The sequence below is a fragment of the Pinus tabuliformis genome, chromosome 6 (assembly GCF_031772625.1).
Source record: "Pinus tabuliformis cultivar Carrire ecotype Pingquan chromosome 6, CPIR1, whole genome shotgun sequence".
NCBI lineage: Eukaryota > Viridiplantae > Streptophyta > Pinopsida > Pinales > Pinaceae > Pinus > Pinus tabuliformis.
The window spans coordinates 86,678,223-86,699,010 of record NC_142292.1 but is presented as its reverse complement, the minus strand read 5'-3'; the positions used below and the strand labels follow the sequence as shown (position 1 = coordinate 86,699,010).

Sequence of the window (20,788 nt, the reverse complement as noted above, 5' to 3'; positions counted from 1 at the left end):
ATGTACCCCACCACCTTCCTACGCTGTTTCTTCTGCGTCCATTCCATCTCTATATCGTCACACTGCCATACTGCTCCCTCGCGTTATGCTCCAATCTCGCAGTCCCTTCTCCAGCTGCGTATTTCCTCCCTTGCCCGCTGCTAACTCGTACTCCTCCTGCGGATTTCCTTTTCCGCTTCATGATCCCTTGTTGCCCGAAATCTCTTATCTCCTCATCGCTTCTCCATTCTGCTGTCTAGCCTGCGCATCGAAACCTCTCCTACGTTCCATTCTCCATTCCGTTGACCTCCTCTTCTCCTCAAGCAAACCTGCAGTCACCAAAAACTCATCGGCTTTCTTTTTTTTTGTTCTTCATGTGTTAGAGTTAGATTTGGTAGCATTCGATTTTTATTTTTGTGATATATGCGTACGATTAGGGTTAGAGTAGGTCCTTATTATATTTCATTTGGTTTTCCACTTAGGTTAGATATCAGTTTTATATAGTTAGGTGAGCTTATGTGCATTTTTTTTTTAGTTTCATTTAATAAAAAAAAAATGTAAAACATCTAAAAAAAAATCTAAAAGATTTGAAAAATATAAAAATTCTAAAAAAAATAAAAATAAAAAATGCTGAATCCCACCACCTTCCTACGCTGTTTCTTCTGCGTCCATCCCATCTCTATACGTCACACTGCTATACTGCTCCCTCGCATTCTGCTCCAACCCCGCAATCCATTTTCCAGCTGCGTATTTCCTCCCTTGCTCGCTGCTAGCTCGTACTCATCTGCGGATTTGCTTTTTCACTTCATGATCCCTTGTTGCCGGAAATCCCTTATCTCCTCATCGCTCCTCCATTCTGTTGTCTAGCTTGCGCATCGAAACCTCTCCTACATCCCTTCTCCATTCCATCGACCTCCTCTTCTCCTCACACAAACCTGTAGTCACCAAAAACTCATCTATTTTCTTTTTTTTTTGTTTTTTCATGCGTTAGAGTTAGATTTGGTAGCATTCGATTTTTATTTTTGTGATATATGCGTATGATTAGGGTTAGAGTAGATCCTTTTTTTATATTTCATTTTGTTTTCCACTTAGATTAGATATCAGTTTTATATAGTTAGGTGAGCTTATGTGCATTCTTTTTTTTAGTTTCATTTAATAAAAAAAAAATCTAAAACATCTAAAAAGAATAAAAAAATTCTAAAAGATTTGAAAAATATAAAAATTAAAAAAAAAAGTCGAAAGTTCCATTTTGGTCTCTCTTTTTTTTTTTTTTTTTTTAAATTTAAATTTTAGTTCCATTATTTTATTTTGACTTTTATTTTATTTTTTTATTTTTTTTTTTAAACTTTAAAAATTAAATAATCTAAAAAAAAATTTAAATTCTCAAAACTTAAAAAAATTCTAAAATATTTAAAATCCTAAAAATTTAAAATTTTCAAAATATAAAAATCTAAAAACTTTAAAATCCTATACATTTAAAAATCTTTAAAAAATTCTAAAAATTTTAAATTTGTGAGTAAGGATTTAAAATGAAATAAATTAAGGGGTTTTCACTTAAACATTAAAATTTTTAATGTGGCCTATGGCTCATTAAAAATTTCAATTTTTTAACCCATTGATTTGTTTTACTTCATTAATGTTTATTGCCTAAATTAAAGTTCTTTGGTGTTTCTGATGTTAAATGCTAAATCTTAAATTTTATGATTCTTCTATGGTCAAGGTGCGATAAATCATATTGACTGTTGGAAAAGGTTAATTAATCCTAGATCTGGGCAGTTGATGAAAATCATTTTAAATCTAGAATATCTTGTGTGATACAGTTTTGGGCGTTTATATTGATTATTCACGATTGTCATTATTCATCACATATAGAAAATTGTTCTCGCTAACTTGTTTTATTTAGTTGATGGTTAATTCAAATATTAAAGGCACTGATTCATAATCATTTCTATCTTGTGGTCGTGTCTTGTTTATGTTGGCGTTTGATCTATTCATTTGGTTTATCGAGATTCATTTAAATTCATCAAGTTGTCCAGCATTAAAATCTCCTAGGGCTTGTGTTTCACAAATTACTCCCATCCATTCACATTAGGGACTACCCCCTTTGACTTGCCTAGGAGAGAGTCTAAACGGAGTAAGGATTTGAGAGTGACAACCCTTACTCTGAGCGTTGTCGTGGTGCCTAGACACTTTGTGCGATAACAAGTCTCATCAAGCAGAGTTTCAAAGTAGTATGGAATGGTCTCTTCTCTTCCAAAGATCTCAAATCTTCAAAGATTGAAGGATTCTTCTTGTGAAATTTCCTTAAACCCAAGAATTCCTACTGCACCACTGATGATATTCCTTCTACTTGTTAGATTTACATGAACAAGTTATTTGTAGTTTCCTACGACAAGCATCAAAATACATACACTGCAGCCTACACCATTTAAATAATATGCCGAATCAAGAAACTGAACAATAGAGAAAAATACACACAAGTGACATAGTTATTTTTGGACAAATGTCCCCGGAAAAGCCCAATGCGAGAAAACTGGTGCGACAGATCTGAGGGTTTTTGTTATTATGCAGTATTTTTCTGAATACAACTTCTGGATACCATCCCGACAATCTAGTTACAGAGAAATATGTCTGGCAGAAGAAATTTGTGGGATTACCTCACTCTACCTGACGAGTCCCAGTTGATCCGACAGCTGAACCAATGTGTCCCCGACTATTTTTGCGCTGCCCTTGCATGGGCCCTACGTCAACCTCAAAGGCACTGTGTCACCTCAGCACTAGATTGATTTGCTCTCCTAGAGCTCTGATGTCAACCCTCCCGGCTCAGAACGTGAAACCCCAACAAATTTTCGGACTTCTGCTTGGAGGAATGCGCTGCCTTTGCGTGATCCCTTCTGGCTCAACGTCAACCCCTCCTAGGTACTGCACTGCCTCCTTTTGGTGTTTCTCTGCCTCTCTGCTACATATCCTTGGCTCAGGAGAAGATTCTCCAACCAAACTATCCCTGCCCCTCACTGCAAAAGCTCACTATCGAAATTCTCCCGACAGCGACTCTGCTTCAGAAATTCGAACTTCTGAGCTCGCTCTGTGTGTGTGTGTTTTCCAAATGAACCTCAGTCCTCCTTAAATAATCTTCTCGTTGACATTCAAGGACCCAAATTAGAAGCTAATCAATGGCTAAGATCATTTCTGCTTGATCCTCGTGTTCTTCTAGAATTTACACCCACAGTTAGATTAATACTCATTAATTATTTTATTTTCCTAAGTTTAGACTTAGGTTCCAATTAAAAATAATTAATTATTCTAATAAAACTGTTTCTGGGTGGAATTTCCCAAAACGCTTTTTGGGTTCTTTGGAATACATGTGCCCAAGCCTCCCTGCAAAATTTGAGGCTTATAACACATCCAATGCTACCAGAAATCAACACTCCCTCTTAGCGAGGAATGTGCTCTAGCAATGCATACTGTTGAAGCATCACTTTGTTCTGTAACATCTCCTTTTGTGCTGCTGATGTCTGACATGCTGTCCACCAACCACTATGCAAATGCTGCATCTGTACTGTTGCTGACCCTGCCACTGCCAACACTGCATCCATATTGCAACTCCCTCTGAATTTCTGCATCCGTGCTGTTGCTAGCACTGCTGCTGTCAACTGCCCCTGCACTGCAAACTACTGCTGCTACTGCATCAACAATGGAAAAACATCCCAAATTACTGAACTAACTGTGTTTAGTATGATACCATGTGAATGTTGGAGCTTGATTGTTGCTAGTCTCTACGGTGACCCTCTGAACCTTTTGCGCTGCTGCTGAACTTTGCTCTGTGGCATCTGCACTCTTGCCAACTTTTCTCTACGCTATTCAGTCTTTGGCGCTCCTAGCCATTGCAAATGTCTCTCCGACACTCCTCGGCACCATCCGACACTAGTCCATCCTGCTACTTCTGATCTGGGCTCTCGTAGCAAGGAATTGATTTGAGAGGTGGATTCCTCAAGGATCCTACCCATTTGTAGCTCTTTCGAACTACAACTCTAAATCAGCCTACCTCCCTCTTGGAGGTATCTCGACTGTCATGGCGAACCCTTCCTCCTCGATCTTCACGGGTGCAACCTTTGGATCGTGCTTCTTATCTTTGTCCTTCTTCCTGAGAGGACACTGTGTTGCGTAGTGACCCATTTCACCACACTTGAAGTATTTGATCTTCGAGACGTCCATCTTCCACCTCCGTTGCTCCTTCTGCCCCTTGGATGCAAGGGCTGCATTTTCTTCCTCCTCCTTGGGGTTCGTCCCACTGCTGCTGCTTCCGTCAAGCTTACACTTGACCAAGTCTCTCCTCAGCTCCTCTTGCTTCAGAGCTGCCCACATCTAATCCCAATTTGGCAAAGTCGCCCTGCCCAGGATACTCTGGTCAAAGACTTGCCCCTCATCTGAGACTGAATTGAGGGCCAGTCTAACCAACTTGTACCCTTGAGGCGTAGACCCCACAACGGCTAACTTGTCTCGGGTCTCCTAACGTGTAGGGGAACTCTAGCTTCTTCAGCTAGAGAGATTGGTGTGCGCCATGCCAAAGTGTACAAGTTCTCATTCTAGCCCCTGATGGCATTGAGTAGCAGCACCCGAGACATGACCGACAGCAGATCTAGCAGTTCAGAGTTGTGAGAGATTTGGCACCGCAGGATGGCGCACATGTATCATGGGGCCTTGAGTACATTGTGGGTGATCACCACTGGTGTGCCAGATTTCAGTTGTGATCACCTTGATGTATGCAGAGGATGTGCTATGGGGAAGTTTGTCGGATCCCCTTTTCCTAGCAGTGACAGCAGAGCGATCGGGATCCTTGACTTGATACATACCGATGTGAGTGGTCGTATATCTCATGTATCATTGAGTGGCTATGAGTACTATGTTTTATTCATTGGTGACCACTCCAGGAAGACCTGGATTTATTTCTTGAAGACCAAGAGTGAGGTCTTCAAGTGGTTTCAAGAGTTCAAAGCTCTTGTGGAGACCCAGACAGGTAGGAAGATCAAGGTCCTCAGGTCGGACAATGGAGGGGAGTATACCCTTGGTAAGTTTGTTGATTTTTATGCTGAGGCAAGCATTAGAAGGGAGTTCACAGTTGCTTACAACCCCCAACAGAATGGGGTTGCAAAGAAGAACAGATCCATTGCAGGGGCTACCAAAGCCATGCTTCATGATCAGGGGTTACCTTTATTTTTGTGGGCAGAGGCTTGCAACACTGCTATGTACTTACAAAACAGGAGTCCACATCGTGCCTTGGAGAATGTGATTTCGGAGGAGGCTTTTTCTGGGGAGAAGCCTGATGTTGGGCACTTTCGTATCTTTGGGTGCCTTACATATTCCTATGTCCCCAAGGAGAACATGACCAAGCTAGAGCCCACTATAGACAAGGGCATCTTTGTGGGTCATAGCGAGACCTCGAAAGCTTATCGGATTTATATTCCTGCGCAGAGGAAAGTGGTTGTCAGGCGGGATGTGAAGTTCGAGGAGGAGAGAGCTTTCAGGAGGTCACGGTAGTTAGAGTATCCTGAGTCACCAGATCCTCAGGAGCAACTGAGTCAGTCACAAGGATCCAGTGGTCAAGGATCAAGAGGTACATCGATTACAGTGTCAGGTCCATCAGTGAGCAGTGGCTCTTAGAGTCAGGTGGGTGGTTCTTCAGGCAGCATGCAGGGCAATCCGTAGAGCAGTTCACAGGGTAGTCCACTAATGGACAGTTCGCATAGTACTTCAACATCTACAGGCACAGATTCAGGCATGAGGTCAGTTGGTAGGCCTTCAAGAATTCATGCTTTTGATGATGATGAGGATTCTTTCATTCCGGTGGGAGAAGTATGCTCAGGGAAGAGGAAGCCCAAGTGGCTTCAAGATACCTTGCGCGAGGCCACATTAGTTGCTGGGCCAAAGAGAAAGGTTAGAGAGAGTAAACCACTTGAGCAGTTCCATAGTTACATGGCATTGGTAACAAGCATTGTTGACTCTGAGCCTTCTAGTTATGAAGATGCAGCCAACTAGTAGGTCTAGAGAGAGGCCATGATGGAGGAGTATTCTTCTATTATGAAGAACGATGCTTGGGAGGTAGTGCAGAGGCTTGAAGGGAAATTAGTTGTTACTTCCAGATGGCTCTATAAGATAAAGCATGCTGCAGATGGAAGCATCGAGAAGTTCAAGGCTCGATTTGTGGCGAGAGGGTTCTCACAAGTAGAGGGAGTTGACTATGAGGAGACCTTCGCTCCCGTAGCTCGGTATACATCTATTCGCCCCATTATATCGATTGTAGCAGAGATGGGTTGGAAGATCCACTAGATGGATGTGAAGACCGCATTTCTCAATGGCTTCATTCAGGAGGAGGTTTATATTGAGCAGCCGCATGGCTTTGAGGTGCATGGGAACGAGTCCCATGTATGCAGATTGGAAAAGGCACTCTATGGCCTGAAGCAAGCTCCCAGAGCTTGGTACTTGAGGATTGATACATACTTGCAGCAGTTGGGTTTCACAAAGAGTGAGGCTGATCCAAACCTATACTTCATAGTGGTGGGTGAGGTGCCTCTCATTCTGGTGTTGTATGTTGATGACTTGATCATCACTGGTGCAAAGAGACTCATTGAGGGCTGCAAGAGAGGTCTTGCTTGAGAGTTTGAGGTGAAGGATATTGGCTTGATGCATTATTTTCTGGGATTGGAGGTGTGGCAAGAGGAGCGGCATTTCTTCCTGGGACAAGGGAAGTACATTGTGGATATTCTTAGCATATTTCACATGGAGCACTGCAAACCCATGTCTACACCTATGATCACTAACTGGATGAAGCTTCATGCTTTTGATTCCAAGTTGGTGGATCCTACTCTATACAAACAGTTGATTGTTTGTTTGATGTATTTGGTCAACACTCAACCAGATATATGTTTTGTAGTTAACATTATGAGTCAGTTCATGTGTGAGCCCAGGGGTGTGCATTGGGTTGCTGCAAAACACATTTTTCGTTACTTGTAGGGGATTGTGGATTCTGGTCTGGATTATAGACAAGGTGATGGAGTGAGACTGGCAAGGTACACGGATTCAGATTGGGTAGGTTGTGCTTCAGATAGGAAGAGTACTTCCAGGTTCTGTTTTGGGTTGGTTTTGGTAGTTGTGTCATGGCGTAGCTGGAAACAATAGTCAAATGCATTGAGCTCAGCTGAGGCAGAGTATATGGCTGCTAGTTTGGCTAGTTTTGAGGCCTTATGGCTTCGCAAGATGTTGTTTAGTCTATTTGATCAGGCATTGAGACCTTCAGTAATTTACTGTGATAATCAGAGTTGCATAAAACTCACTCCAGTTTTTCATTACAGTCAAAGCATATTGAGATCAAGTATCACTTCATTAGAGACTATGTCCAAAAAGGAGTTGTCAAGCTTGAGTACATTTCCACAAATGAGCAGATAGCAAAGATTTTCACCAAAGCCTCTCCACAGGGCAAGCATGTCTACTTCAGAGACAAGATGGGAGTGGTGAGGAACACTTTCCTCGGTAAGAGGGAGTGTTAAAATTTGGGTACCGGAGGACAAGTGGTTTCCTAAGGCTTTGATCTTTGGCCTAGGGAAAAGTGTCCAAATTTATTTGTACTTTTCTCCTAAAGTGACTTTATAAGTGGTAAAGTCAATTTAATTTAAAAGTGACTTTATAAGTGATAAAGTTACATTCTAATTTAAAAGTGACTTTATAAGTGGTAAAGTTACATTCTAATTTAAAGGTGACTTTATTAAAGTCAATGAAGAATTAGAAAGTGAAAATGTGACTATGGAAAAGGCTAAGTGGGTCTTTATTTAAGTGGGTGAGTTAAAAAATAGAAAGTGAGAATTAAATGCACATTTATTCTCATCCCTAGATTTAAATGAATCTCACCCATTATATCTTAGGGTAACCCAAAAGGTCATTTAGAGAATAAAAGGAGAAGAGAAGAGAAAAAGATCAATTCATTCTTTCATGAGCATTTGAGAGAAATAGAAGAGAGAGCAATGAGAAAATTTTTGAGCAGTGAGAAAAAGAAAGAGAGCAGCAAGAAGACATTTCAACATATCTGGGCAGCAACATTTATTGGCACACATCCCAAGGCAAAATCGTACAACAGGAGAAAGACCCAAATATCATGGAAGAGAGACAACACAAAAATCGAGGAAGAGGGACAGTAGCAAGGGCACAAAATTCGAGGTAGATTTGGGCATGAATTTTGAGGCAGTCATACTGCTGAAATCCGTACAGTGCGTACAGTCCCTACAGCAAGTTCCGGGCACATTTTTCAAGGCAGGACGTAAAACATTTAATGTTGTTTTATTGTTGGAAAAATTTCTGTTTTCGCTGTTCGATGATTGGCACGATTTTTGAGGCGGAGTTCAAGCACAAAAATCGAGATAAGTTGTAATTTGTGGTTGCTGGAATTTTTATTGTGTATTTCAGTTTCTCTATAAAAGCATTTTCAGAAATAAAGAAAAGCTCTCAAACTAGTTTTCCCCAAGAGTTTTAGGGGGTTTTTCCAAAGTCACATTAACCAAAAATCACTGTGTTATTTTCTGTGTGTGGCTGTCATAATTTTCTTGTGTTTCATTTTTGCAATTTCAGTAGTTGTGAAATCTCTAAATTTGTGTTTTCAGAAAAATATTGTCATTTACAGATTTTAGAATTTTTATCATGCTTGGATTTAAAACTAAATGCATGGAGTGATAAGGAAAACTGATAACCGGAGTGGGGGTTGAAAATTCTTCATAATCTTTACAATGAATCAAGTACAATATAGGTAGGACTCTAACCCTTGATGAAGACACCCAGGCTCCAACCTGGGATGTGCCAAGAACCTACTTGGACTTTAGTGAGGCTTCGACCTCTCGGGCTTCGACCCTATCTTATCCAAGGCACCAACCTTGAGTTTAGGAGCACCAACTCCAAGGACACCAATCCTTTGGCTTTGTTTTGTCAAGATATGTAAGGTTGTTCTTCACGGCTCCCAAAGTCTTCTTCAATGAGCCCTGTCAATCTTCAGCAATCCCTTCACTTAATCGTCACGTCATATCATCAATGACAACCTTGTCTCATAGAAGGTGTCACCATTGCTCTTCATTATACCCAAACAAAGATTTCCAAGGTTACCTCATGATGACATCAACGATGCATCATGGTCTTCAACATTAACTCCAAGGTCAATCAAGGCTATTCAACAAGAAGGCTCCAATCTGGGATCTTCACAAAGACTTCAAAAGTGTCTTCAATAGGTTGAGCCTTCTATTCTCCACTGCCCACAAGCCCTCACGTTCTCAACAAGAGAAGATATCGTTGTTCACTAATGCTATTGTTCAAGAGGAGATTCGACCATCTAACAATGCCATTGTCCAAGATCTCTTCACAAGCCCACAGTCCGAGGAAGTGAAACTCCCCCACAGATATATCTGAGAGATAGTGTGAGTTAATTATCCGAGCCTTAGTTACTGGCAAGTGAAGTCACAGTCCATAGTCAAAAATCCGAGTTAGGTAGTCATTGTCATCAAGGCATAGTTAAGAACTGAACCACATTTTGATGCTGGAGCTATCACAACTTGTAACTGTTGCACTCCGAAATACTAGATCTGAGCTCAGCGTAATGATTCGAATGATCACAGTCAGGGTACTACAGTCTTGTTGCACACGGAGCTAAAGATTGCAGTCATGTTGCACTTCCCAGCTAGAATATATCACAGCCCAAGGAAAAGGTTCTTAATCCGAGGAGAAAAGGTTTCATCGAGCCATCAAACAGATGTTGCCGCACTTATCATCATTACTGCTGCACAGGTCCGAAGATCACAATCATACAAGGTAAAGCGAGGTAATAGTCAAGGTAATTAAGGCATAGTCCAAGCTAACTGCTGTATTCCTAGATCTAAGCTTAGTCCTGTGCAAATCTGTGCATAAACTGAGATTAGTTTATGTGTTGGTTGATTGGAGGTGTGTTTCCGGTTGGTTACTTCATCTGCCTGTAGATTTCAAACCCAAAACAAAGATTAATATGACTCATTTCCTTTCTTTTCAGCCTTTCTTACTCCTGTAATTTCTTTTGAAGAATGATCACCGAATTGCCTGAAGCTTCACACAACAATCTTCAAAGTTAATTTACAGGTCGAAAATTCTGCAAGTGACCAATGAAGTTCTGAGCGTCTTCTCCACAAAATCGCATAGAAAGGGACTGCACTTTGTCCTGTTGTCAAAATTCTACAAATTGTTGATTTGGGGTAGCATCGGATGTGCTCTAGCCATGAAATTTGGTGGAGAGGTTGGGGCACATGAGATCTCCAATACCTAGAAAGGGTTTGGGTAGATTCTAAATAGTTTGAGAAATATTAAAATAATTATTATTTTTAATGGAGTCTCTAAGTTTAAACTTAGGGAAATTAAAATATTAATGTGGATTAATATAAAACTGTGTTAGAATGGTCCAAAAGACATGGATCAAGCCAGATCTGATCTTAGCCGTCGATTAGGGACTTAATCTCGACCGTTGATATGTCAACGAGAAAAGTATGAGAGGAGGCTTGAGGGTCACTTGTAGAATACACCAGAGTGATCAATCATTCTATTCTCTAGAGCGGGGTTTGCTGAGAGAGATAGAATCAGTGATCGGAGTTGCAGCTGAGGGGCAGTGAGTACAGAGAGACAAAGAGGCAAAGATAGTGCCGGGAGATTAGCGCAGGAGCCAGAGAGAGTGACACAATAACAGCCAGGGCTCACGCGAAGGCAGCTAGGAGTTGCGCAGTGCTTTAGAGAGGGCAGCGTTGCTGACACAGAAGGCCAGAAGGCTAACGCATGGACTCCTTAGGCTGACGCAGACCCATTTAGGGTGACGCAGGGCCAGCGCAGGGCAGAGAGTGGCTGACGCAGTCCAGAGAGGCAGACGCTGGGGTTTCTGGGGCAGATTGGAGCTGAGGAGCTGTCGAATGGTTTATCCAGGGTTCAGCCGGGATATTTGTCTCAGACTGAGAGGTACTACTGCCAAGGAAATTCTCTAATGGGTACGTTGGATTTGGCACCCAGATTGTACTCTGAAATTGCTTAATAAGAAAACCCTCAGATAGCTTCATCGGTTTTCCCGCATTGGGTTTTTCTGGGGACATTGGTCCAAAAATAATGGGTGTGATTGTTTTTGTTTCCTTCAGTTGATGATTTGTAATATGTTGAGCATGCACTAGTGTTTATGTTCAGTATTTACATTGTAAATAACTTGTTAAGTAACGGAACAAGTAGGTAGGAATAAATCAGTAAAGTGCATGGAGGGTTTTTAACTGGTAGACTTAGAAACTTCAACACAAATGACCCACGAAATTCTGAGCGTTTTTTCCACAAAATCGTATAGAAAGAGACCGCACTTCGTTCGAAATCATTTAGAGATGTTCTACTGTCCAATCAATTCATGAGATGTGAACTTTTCGCTCTGTTCTGTTCCTCAATCTTCTTCGCTCCAAGTCGCTATCCTCCAAATGAACTCATGCCATAATTTATATGCATACATGCTAGCTACATCTGAGTTGGTGGAGCCGACCAGTCATGCCGACATATTACAACGGGGCTTCCATAATACGATGTCATTTTTGTTGATAGTTTTGGAGTGAATTAAAATGGGTGTGTATTGTGTGGGGACCATCGTATGAGTTTGTTGGGATCACTTGTATGAAATGAATGGCATATTAATATGGTCATGCCCCTTTTTTTGTTTATTTTATTTTATTTTATTATTGATGTCTTTATAACCCATCAACACTTCTTTCATTAATATGCTTTAGGGTTAGGGTTCTAGGTTTGTAGCATATTAGGGTTTTCATTTGCCAATAGGGTTTTATTAATAAAGGCTAGGCTTTGCTCATTTTTAATCATGCTAGGGTTTTTTATTTTAGGGCTTTAGATGTAGATGCTAGGGTTTCTTATTTTAGGGCTTTAGATGGAGGGATACATAGGATTAAGGTTTCACACCTTTAGGGTTTAGTAAAGCTAGGGTTAGGGTTTGACAGTCCTAGGATTAGGGTTAAGAATCACAAGAATATTTGCCATCTCGACAATGCCATATTGTCATCAACGACAACCTTGATTAACACTTCTTTCTTAAAGAGCTTCTACTTCTTTGATGATGTATAAGTGATGATCTTTGAAGTGCTTCTAGGGTTTTCGATCTTCCTTCTTGAAGATGACTTCAATATAGTAGATGTAGATCTAGGGTTTCAGATTGATGAATATCTAGATTTCTTGCTTTGAGTACTTTGACTTGCTTTGATCCTTCTTTAAAGTTTGTCTCTTGTGTGCTCACTTGCCTTGACTGCCCTTTCTTATCTTCAACACCTAAGCTTCGATACCATGTTAAGAAATCTAGGGCATTCAATAAATAACAATTTCTCTTGATAATTGCTTGTGATGCTCTTTTCTTCTTAATCTTATAATCAATTCTTCGTTAGCTTATTAATTTGTTCTTTCATCAAGACAATTACCAATATGCGATAACAAAAGAGACAAGTGACACAGTATATAGGCTTCTCCAGCGAGGGCCAAACCTCTCACCGCTTGTGAGGAAAACCCGATCAAAATTCTTTTTCTAGATCTTCAATTGATAAGTACCAAGACCATTACACAAACCCTTGACTCTAGTATCCTTCCAAGAACCTTGTCACCAACCTTGATACTTTGCCTCTTCCTTCGTTCTGCCTTTCTCACACTACTTTCCTCGGCTTCTTCTAGAGAAACTCAGTCTCTATCCTTCTTACTGCTTCTCCTCGACTTCCCTAGAGAATCTCGGTCTCTAGGTCTTTACTTCGACCTCCCAAAAGGGTCTTTCTCTAGCTGCCCTAACTTTGCACTTCCCTGAAGATTCTGCTGCCCCAGAAGATTCTGTTGCCTAGAAGAAATTTCATTGTCCTAGAAGATTCTGCTACCTAGAAGAAACTTCGTTGTCCCAGAAGAAACCCTTCTTGTCTTCGTATAGCCTAGAAGAAACTTCGCTTTTATTTCTTTCGTACTCCTCTTTCAACTCCTTCTTCGCTCTTCCTTTTTACCCTATCTTCGCACTTCTTCTTATCTCAAGTAAGTTGAGTTTCTTGTCTTCAAATGGAGGACAAGTTAGGCTATATATACACCTCCTTTGTTGCCCTTTAGGCTGAATTAGGCCGACTTGATCTAGCAACTTCCTTATCGTTTGTAGGCCGACTTGAAGAGGTTTGGTGACAAGTTCTTGGAGGATACTTTACATAGATAATATTGACCTTTTACAAAGTGTAACATGACTTCATTTACACGACAATGACTCTTACATTTTATGACTAGATGACAAATAAATCCTAAAGACTCTCAATTGGAGTCTTGACTCAAAAACAAAAACCCTTGCTCATGAAACCCATGAAGCAAGTCAATAAAATAATTTCATTTTTCTTTATTTACATCTTATTTCATAAAATCATATTTACATGTCATTATGAAGACCGAACCTAGTTACACTTTTCAACATTTCCTTACTAAATAGCCTTTGATTATTTATTGATTATCATTAATTATGGGTTGTTTTTGTTATTAATGTCATAAATTTGAACACTATAAATTGTCTTTATTTAAAACCATAATTTATGACAACAACCATTAAAGTTAAGGTAGTATGTGTTTGGAATCTACTTGAGAATCTCCTAGAGCAATATTAGCCTTCTAGACTTAGCCATAGGTGCTTTTAACTTGCTACGTCATTTCACTTGGAGCCCTATTTTATTGAATATTATTCTAGGGTGTCTAATTAATAGAGTCCTTAGAGGGTATTTAGCTTGGGAATCCTTGGGTTACTTAATCTTTGAGACCTATTGGAGAAGCCTCCCTTGTGGGATAACATCCATCCACAGAACATCGGGGGAACATCCACTAAGGTGACAGTGTTTGCTGATTCCATTGTAGCCCTTTACTTGGAGTGCCTAGAGAGGCTTTGCACTAGGTTGCTAGGATCTATGGTAACAGGCCCCTTAGATGATGCATGTGGTAACAATATGAAAGGCTAACCAAGCATCTTTTGAAGATCAATTTCAAGCACTTTAATCTTGATGATGGAACTTTGTTTGTCAAGAAAATTTGAAAAACTCTAGTGTATCTTGTGGCATATGTAGATGATCTTTTGATAACAAGGAACTATGAAACATTTATTGCATCCATAAAGAAATAATTGAAGAAGAGTTTTGATATGATAAACATGGGATAACTTGACTACAACCTGGGTATTTGAAGCAATGTTTTATAACTCCGACTCCGACACCGACTTGACCGAGGTTCAACTCCGACTCCGACTCCGACTCTGACTTGGTATCGAATCGGCCGGCTTGATTTCAATGACTCAGTCATTGTAAAAAATACATTAAATATTTATTTTTTTTATAAAAAAACATAATTTTAAAGATTTTCATTCATGTTTCCAAATGCACAGCATTAGAATATAGATAGAAGACAACATATGATCAAAGCAGGCTCATGTGTATATCCATTATATCAAAATGGCGCCCAGTGCACTGTCCAATACATACATGATGATGATATAGAGATCAAAACAAAAACACATAACCAAGGAGGTTAGAAATGACCTCTACAACAAAAGTAAACCGTGACTAGTACTGCTGGCTACTGCCAAAGGAGCCAAGATCATGTGGATCAATCTCTGGATTATCATTAGAGTCAGACAGGGGGCCCCATGGCTCCTCCTCATCATCATCTCCAACCGCAACTGTAGAAGTGGTAGATTCCAAGGTAAGTATTCATTTTCCAAAAGAAGTACATTGGAGAGTTGTTGAATAAATTTGGCATGATTGGCTGTAATCCTTTCTATACTCAAATGGAGCAAAATTTGAAGCCAACACCAAAAGAAGGGTATGAATTTGGAGATGCAACTAAGTATAGAGAGCTTGGTGGGAGTCTCATCTACCATACCACTATTGGACTAGATATTTTATTTACAGTTGGGATCCTTTCTAGGTTCATGCTAAAACCTAGTAAATACCATTGGTTTGCTGCAAAGAGAGTTTTAGGGTACTTGAAGGGAACTCAAGACATTGGGATCTAATACTCTAAGGTGGAGGATTTCCAACTAGTTGGACATATAGATTCAGACTTTGATGGGATAAGTAGAAAAAAGTATCTACCTCTTGGATCAAGAACTATCTCTTGGAGATATCACAAATAGTTTGTCCTAGCAGATTCCACTGTAGAGGCAAAGTATATGGTCGCTGCAATTGCAACAAAGGAGATTGTGTGGCTTAGGTGCTGATTTTTTTAGCTTGGGCAAGTACTTCTTGACAAGCCATGTGTCTATGCATGCACAAGTCGCCCACATTCTCTATGGAACACTTGCTCAAATGTGAGCAAGTTGTTAATGTAATTTAGCCTAACTTAGGAAAAAACATATATTAGCATGTTTGTTTATTAAGCTAAAAGAAACTTAGGAAAAGTAAAATAATTTACTTTAGTGATTTTGTTTTAATCTTAGCCATTGAGGTCAAGTGAGGCGAGATCTAATCTCAATCCTTAATCACTTTGATATTAGGGTTAGGATTAGGGATTTAGTTCAAAGTAAAGTTGTAAAAGCAAGGCTGAGGAGAGGAGAAAGATACACTACAATAGCACAAGATTGAGAGTGGGATCTCAGTGAGTGGTGTGTTGGGTCAGAAGTAGTGCAAAGAGACTTGAGATCCAAATCTGTAGAGAAGATCGGACACCGATCTAGGGAAGTTCTGTTGGATCAGTTCTAGGTTATTTGTATTTTGTTTTTTCTTAGTTGGGCCATTATCCCAAGTTGGGAGCCCACTTATGTTTGGATTTTGTTTTAATGAAAATCTTGGGCAGAATCTGTGTGTGTTGTTTTATGTGATTGGTTATTTATATTTGCTTCCACTGAATATTATTGTGTTAGGAACCTAGATGTGCATTTAAATCAATAGATCAATTATTCTGCAAGGAATTAAGTGTCGGGTGTTAGGTCCATAAGAAATTGAACACTAGGAAGATAATAAAGGATTTGTAGGAGAAACAAGGTAATGCTATTCCAATTTTTGACTGGCAAGACTTTGCAATCAAGTTGACCAAGAGTCCTAGATCCCATCAACGAACAAAGCACATCAACATGAAGTAACATTTGATTCAACATCAGACCCGTGGGAAAATGAAACCAAAGTGTTGGATAAGTTGTCATTAATGTCAATAGGATGAAGCATTGTTGAAGATGATGAAAACCCTAAGTGCATAGATGAAACCCTAAGTCTATGGATGCATGAATGAAGTCCTAAATTGTTGATGGAAAGTCCTAAATATTTGATGACTACATGATGCCCTAGCCTCGTTGAAGATACCCTAATTCTAATGAATAAATAACACATGAGAAGAAGCCCTAGCTTATTCAAGCCATAAAACCCTAAGGGCTGTCATAAAAGACATTCTCATGAAAGAAAAAGTTATCATTCTTGACATTAGAGACTAGATCTTGAAAAACTTTTTACACCAGCTTGTAGAGGTCTTCAAACCCTTTCCATTGTGTGTTTACTTGCCTCCTAACTCCTTACAATTTGAGAGAAAATGATTTTACAAGTTGGAATAATATATTTTTGAACCTAGCCGACCTAAGCCTACTTATAGAAGTTGGCTCCTCCTCTAAAATTTGTATCTCTTCGTAATAAGGTCAAATGTGTATAAATATAAAATCGGGTTCATCATTCTAAGGCATCAACTCGGTGAATGTAAGACAGAAGCAGAGATAGAATTCGGTCTATACAAGTCTCGGTGAACTACGAAGACTAGAAGAAGATGAAATTTGGTGGAGACTGTGGTTGGTTCTCTGTATTTCTGACTTGTGATCAACATATTTTCGGACATGTGGACAAAGACTATTCTCAACCTATGGAAGATTGATATTTGTGCTAGATTTGTAAACATTTCAGTAGTTCAGTGTAGCTCGGACCTGTGGTAACCACGGATTTGCTGGACAGTATATCTTGGACCTGTGCAACAAATTTCAGACCTGTTCTCAGCTCTGTGGAAGGTGTAATTTTCGCACTTAAGGCACTGCAGTCCACATCTGTGGAGACATGACCTGTGCATCTGTAATTGTGGCAAATATTCGGACCTGTAGAATTGTAATACTCCTGTTACCTATTACAGAAGACTCAAATCAGAGGCTCGGACCTGTTGCAGAGACTTGGAGCAAACTTTGAGGATACTTTGAAGATTATTTTGGGATTGTTACATTGAAGTTCAGACCTGTGGTTATATTGGTTGTGATTGTGAGCCTGTGACACATTGTTTGAGATCTTGACATCATTTGTGAGCAAAGCTTTAGACATTTTTTGGAACAAAACTTTGGCATCGTTTGAGAGAAGGTTTTTTGGGTACAGCTTGGAGCAGATTTGTAGTCTTGAAGTCAAGAGGTCCGTTTTGGGCATCATTTAAAGGCAAACTTCTGAACTACTTTTAGAGCAGACTTTGTAGAATATATTGAAGGAGACCTTGAAGCCTGTTGTATACTTTGGAAGCAACTGTATTGCAGAATCATTGAATGCAGCTCTAAGGTACTTGAAGACATTCTTGTAAAACTTGTTTGAATAAGACCAGCTATGTTTGAAGACTTGTTTGGAGAGAAACCTTGAGAACTGTTTGGAAAGGACCTATTGAGCACTCTTGAAGACAGCATTCTTAAAGATCAGTTGAGGCAGTCTTCTATGGAGTCTTTGTGAAGAAGTTTTTTTTGAGATTGGAGCAGCATTGTTGAAGCTGATGAAAAGGCAGATTTGCAGACACTTTCATAGAGTGAGATTAAAAAGGACTTGAGGAGAAACACATTGAAGACATCTTGGAAACCCTTTGAAACTGAATTTGAAGAACACATTGGAGACGTTCTTTGAAGACCTTGTCAGATGTTATTCAGAAATTGTTGAAGAAAGATTATGGAAGTCTTGAGAAGCCACCTTGAAGAACTGAACTAAATTGAGAGGGTTGAAGCCCTAGAGGATTGGAGTCCTCACACAAGGTTGAAGCCTTGTGGAAAACTAGGTTGGAGTCTGAACTGTTGAGAAGATTGGAGTCCTCAAATAGACCAAGTTGGAGCTTGATGGTATAGTAGAGGTTGGAGTCTGGTTGATTTGAATATTGGCGTCTTCATTTAGGGTTGGAGCCCTAAAGTATTGTTGTACTTAATTTGTTGTAAAAGAAAATTGGAGTCCTCATTATTCTCATTAATAAAATTATTTACTTGTTTTTAATTTTGGGGGATTTACGCAGTGCATTATATTAGATATCATTTTTGGGATTCAACTGCGTTAAGTAAGTCATTCAAACGTATGACCATTTCCATGAGAGGTAGTCGTAACTGACTAATTTCTCATGATTTTTGAATAGTTCACTTAGCACTCATTGCATCGGGTGATGCTCACAGGGGTGAAGAAGTGGGATTGAAACTAGTGAAATGTGGAGAACGAATCACATAGCATCAATCATCACTTCCGGGGCTTGCACCCGGTAACCAGGACTTCCCAGGAGGTCACCCATCCCAGAACTCCTCTGGCTCAAGCGCGCTTAACTGTGGAGTTTTCCCCACAATCAAGCCCACTTAGCTTGCTACCCCATTTGCAAAACCTTAGCAAGTATTGTGCCTCATGAACCATTCAAGTAGAGATCCCTTGACTCTTTTTGAATTTAAGTATGGGGGATTTTGTGTTCTGTTTTTAAGTAATCTTAACTGGCATAAAATAAGAATTGTAAAAGAAATACTGATTCATCCCCCCTCTCAGTATTTCCAACACAAAGGTCATCTCATACGGCTCACATTAATTAAAAAAACATTCATATTTGTGTTATCCACGGATCTGTCACCATCCAGTGCACAAGTACTAGTGTGGGCTAACAGCGCTTCCTTAGGCTCTGTCACCATCCAGTGCACAAGTACTAGTGTGGGCTAACAGCGCTTCCTTAAGCTCATGGTACTGTATGTTAACAGTCAGGGTTTACAGTGACTTTTGGTTACTCACTTACACATATTACCATTTTCCTTGGATCTCATGGGAGCTTCTTGTGCTTTCTTTTGTGTTAATGTTATTGTTTAATGTGATAGGGGATAGAGGGTGGGAACGGGATTCCCTTCCAATTGAGGCATGAAATTGATCCTTTAGTCATTTTTATAGCAGTTGTTGAATCCGGGTTTCTGTGATAAAAAGCCAGGTCTGACTCCATAATGGTCCAGAAACTTGGGCATTTGAATTTCCACACTCATTGAGATCTTGCTGGCTTGACCTGTGGCTTGCTAGACACTGATTCTCTAAGATGTCCCTGTGGCCTGGACACTGAAAACTTCCTGTGAAGGTTCCCACTCAACGTTGTCCATCCTCAGACTGTTTATCATATTGACTTGTTGATTAGTTTAGCTAAATCATTGTTAAAATTGAATTATTGTGATTCTGTCAAAACAATCATTTTTTGAGCTTAGTTACATGATTAAATATATAAATACCACTTTTGACTTTGTCAGAGATGCAAGTGCATGGCTTCATTAAGTGTTATTTGACACTACAATTTTGATGAATGACTGCAGGCATCTTTTGCGACTTACAAGGAAGGATGCAGATCCTCTAGACTTCAAGTTTATTGAGCACCATAAAGTATATCTTGATTTATATTATGATGGTTGTTTCAATCTGAGCATCATTCAGTAGTACTGGCAATATTTTGTATATTGCATTGTCTTGTCCTTAATGATGATGAATTTAACAGATGTTCTACTTTTGTGGAGACAGACAACGGCTTTCACTTTTGTATCTCATGGTGAAGAAAGTATGTGGAATGTGGACGGCGAGGTTTTTCCTGCATGCCAGCTATCTGCCCAAGTATTTCGAGGTTTGATTAGTTTATTTGCTACCGGTCCTGAACTTTGATGTACTGCTCTCTATATCACCAAATTCTTTGTTTAAATCCGGGGTCACCTCCTCCAATTTAAACCATTATGTATGCTACTGTAATCAGTTTTCCGACTGAAAAAGAGATTGTTTTGTTTGAATAAAGCCACACATCATGAACATTAGTTGTATTCTCTGAAGATGTAAGATCCTGTTTTGGGGAAACACGTCCCAAAACTGACTATACTTGATACTGATTCACAAGTAAATAATACACTTTGAAATGGATTTAGCCATACAGTATCATACTAGGATAGGCATTTTCAGAGAAGAGTTGGAATTGCTTGTGATGGTTTCCAAAGAAGACATGTTGGCCTATATTGGGAGGGGAAGTGCACATCTCTGCTGTAACCCCCAGTAATGTAAAGCTCCACCTTTTGTGCACTAATAAAATATAAGATGTATTCTGACAGTCTTTAGAAAGGTAATTGTTGTGCACCATGAATGTTATTACTGTAACTCATTATGCTTTGATTTGTATGATTAGTTTTGTCTGATGGAAAGGAGTACAAACAATACAACAATAATGACTTGCATATCCATAGCACCATGTGAATTGTACCAAAAATATATATCCATCTACCTATAACAATGGAAGAAGACTATCTACTATTGAGGACAGCAGCATCCGTAAAAGGATGGTTCAAATGAAAAAATACAAAAGAATCCAATAAAATGGAAAATTTAGGGGCTTTTAAAGTATTTTATGTGTGCAGTATTGATTTTACTATGTGCAGTGGCTGATAGAGACTCGAGACCAAAAGAGAAAAACCTGTTGCAGTTACCAGTTGGGCTGTCATTACAACCACTAGTGGAAGATCCAGTTGCAACAGAAATTGGATATGGTTAATATT

At 39.6% G+C, this 20,788-nt stretch overlaps 1 protein-coding gene across 2 annotated transcripts in view; it reads left to right on the top strand.

Moving 5' to 3' along the window:
• ACD5 (Diacylglycerol kinase family protein) overlaps nt 1-20,362 on the top strand; it is a 184,277-nt gene extending 163,915 nt beyond the window's left edge. For both annotated transcript variants that reach the window (XM_089414229.1, XM_089414226.1), the window contains 2 exons: nt 19,574-19,640; nt 19,776-20,362. In XM_089414229.1, coding sequence (XP_089270355.1) covers nt 19,574-19,640; nt 19,776-19,913 — 205 coding nt within the window. In that variant the 3' untranslated portion in view covers nt 19,914-20,362. The remainder of the gene's footprint in view (nt 1-19,573; nt 19,641-19,775) is intronic.
• The last annotated feature ends 426 nt before the right edge of the window (nt 20,363-20,788 follow it).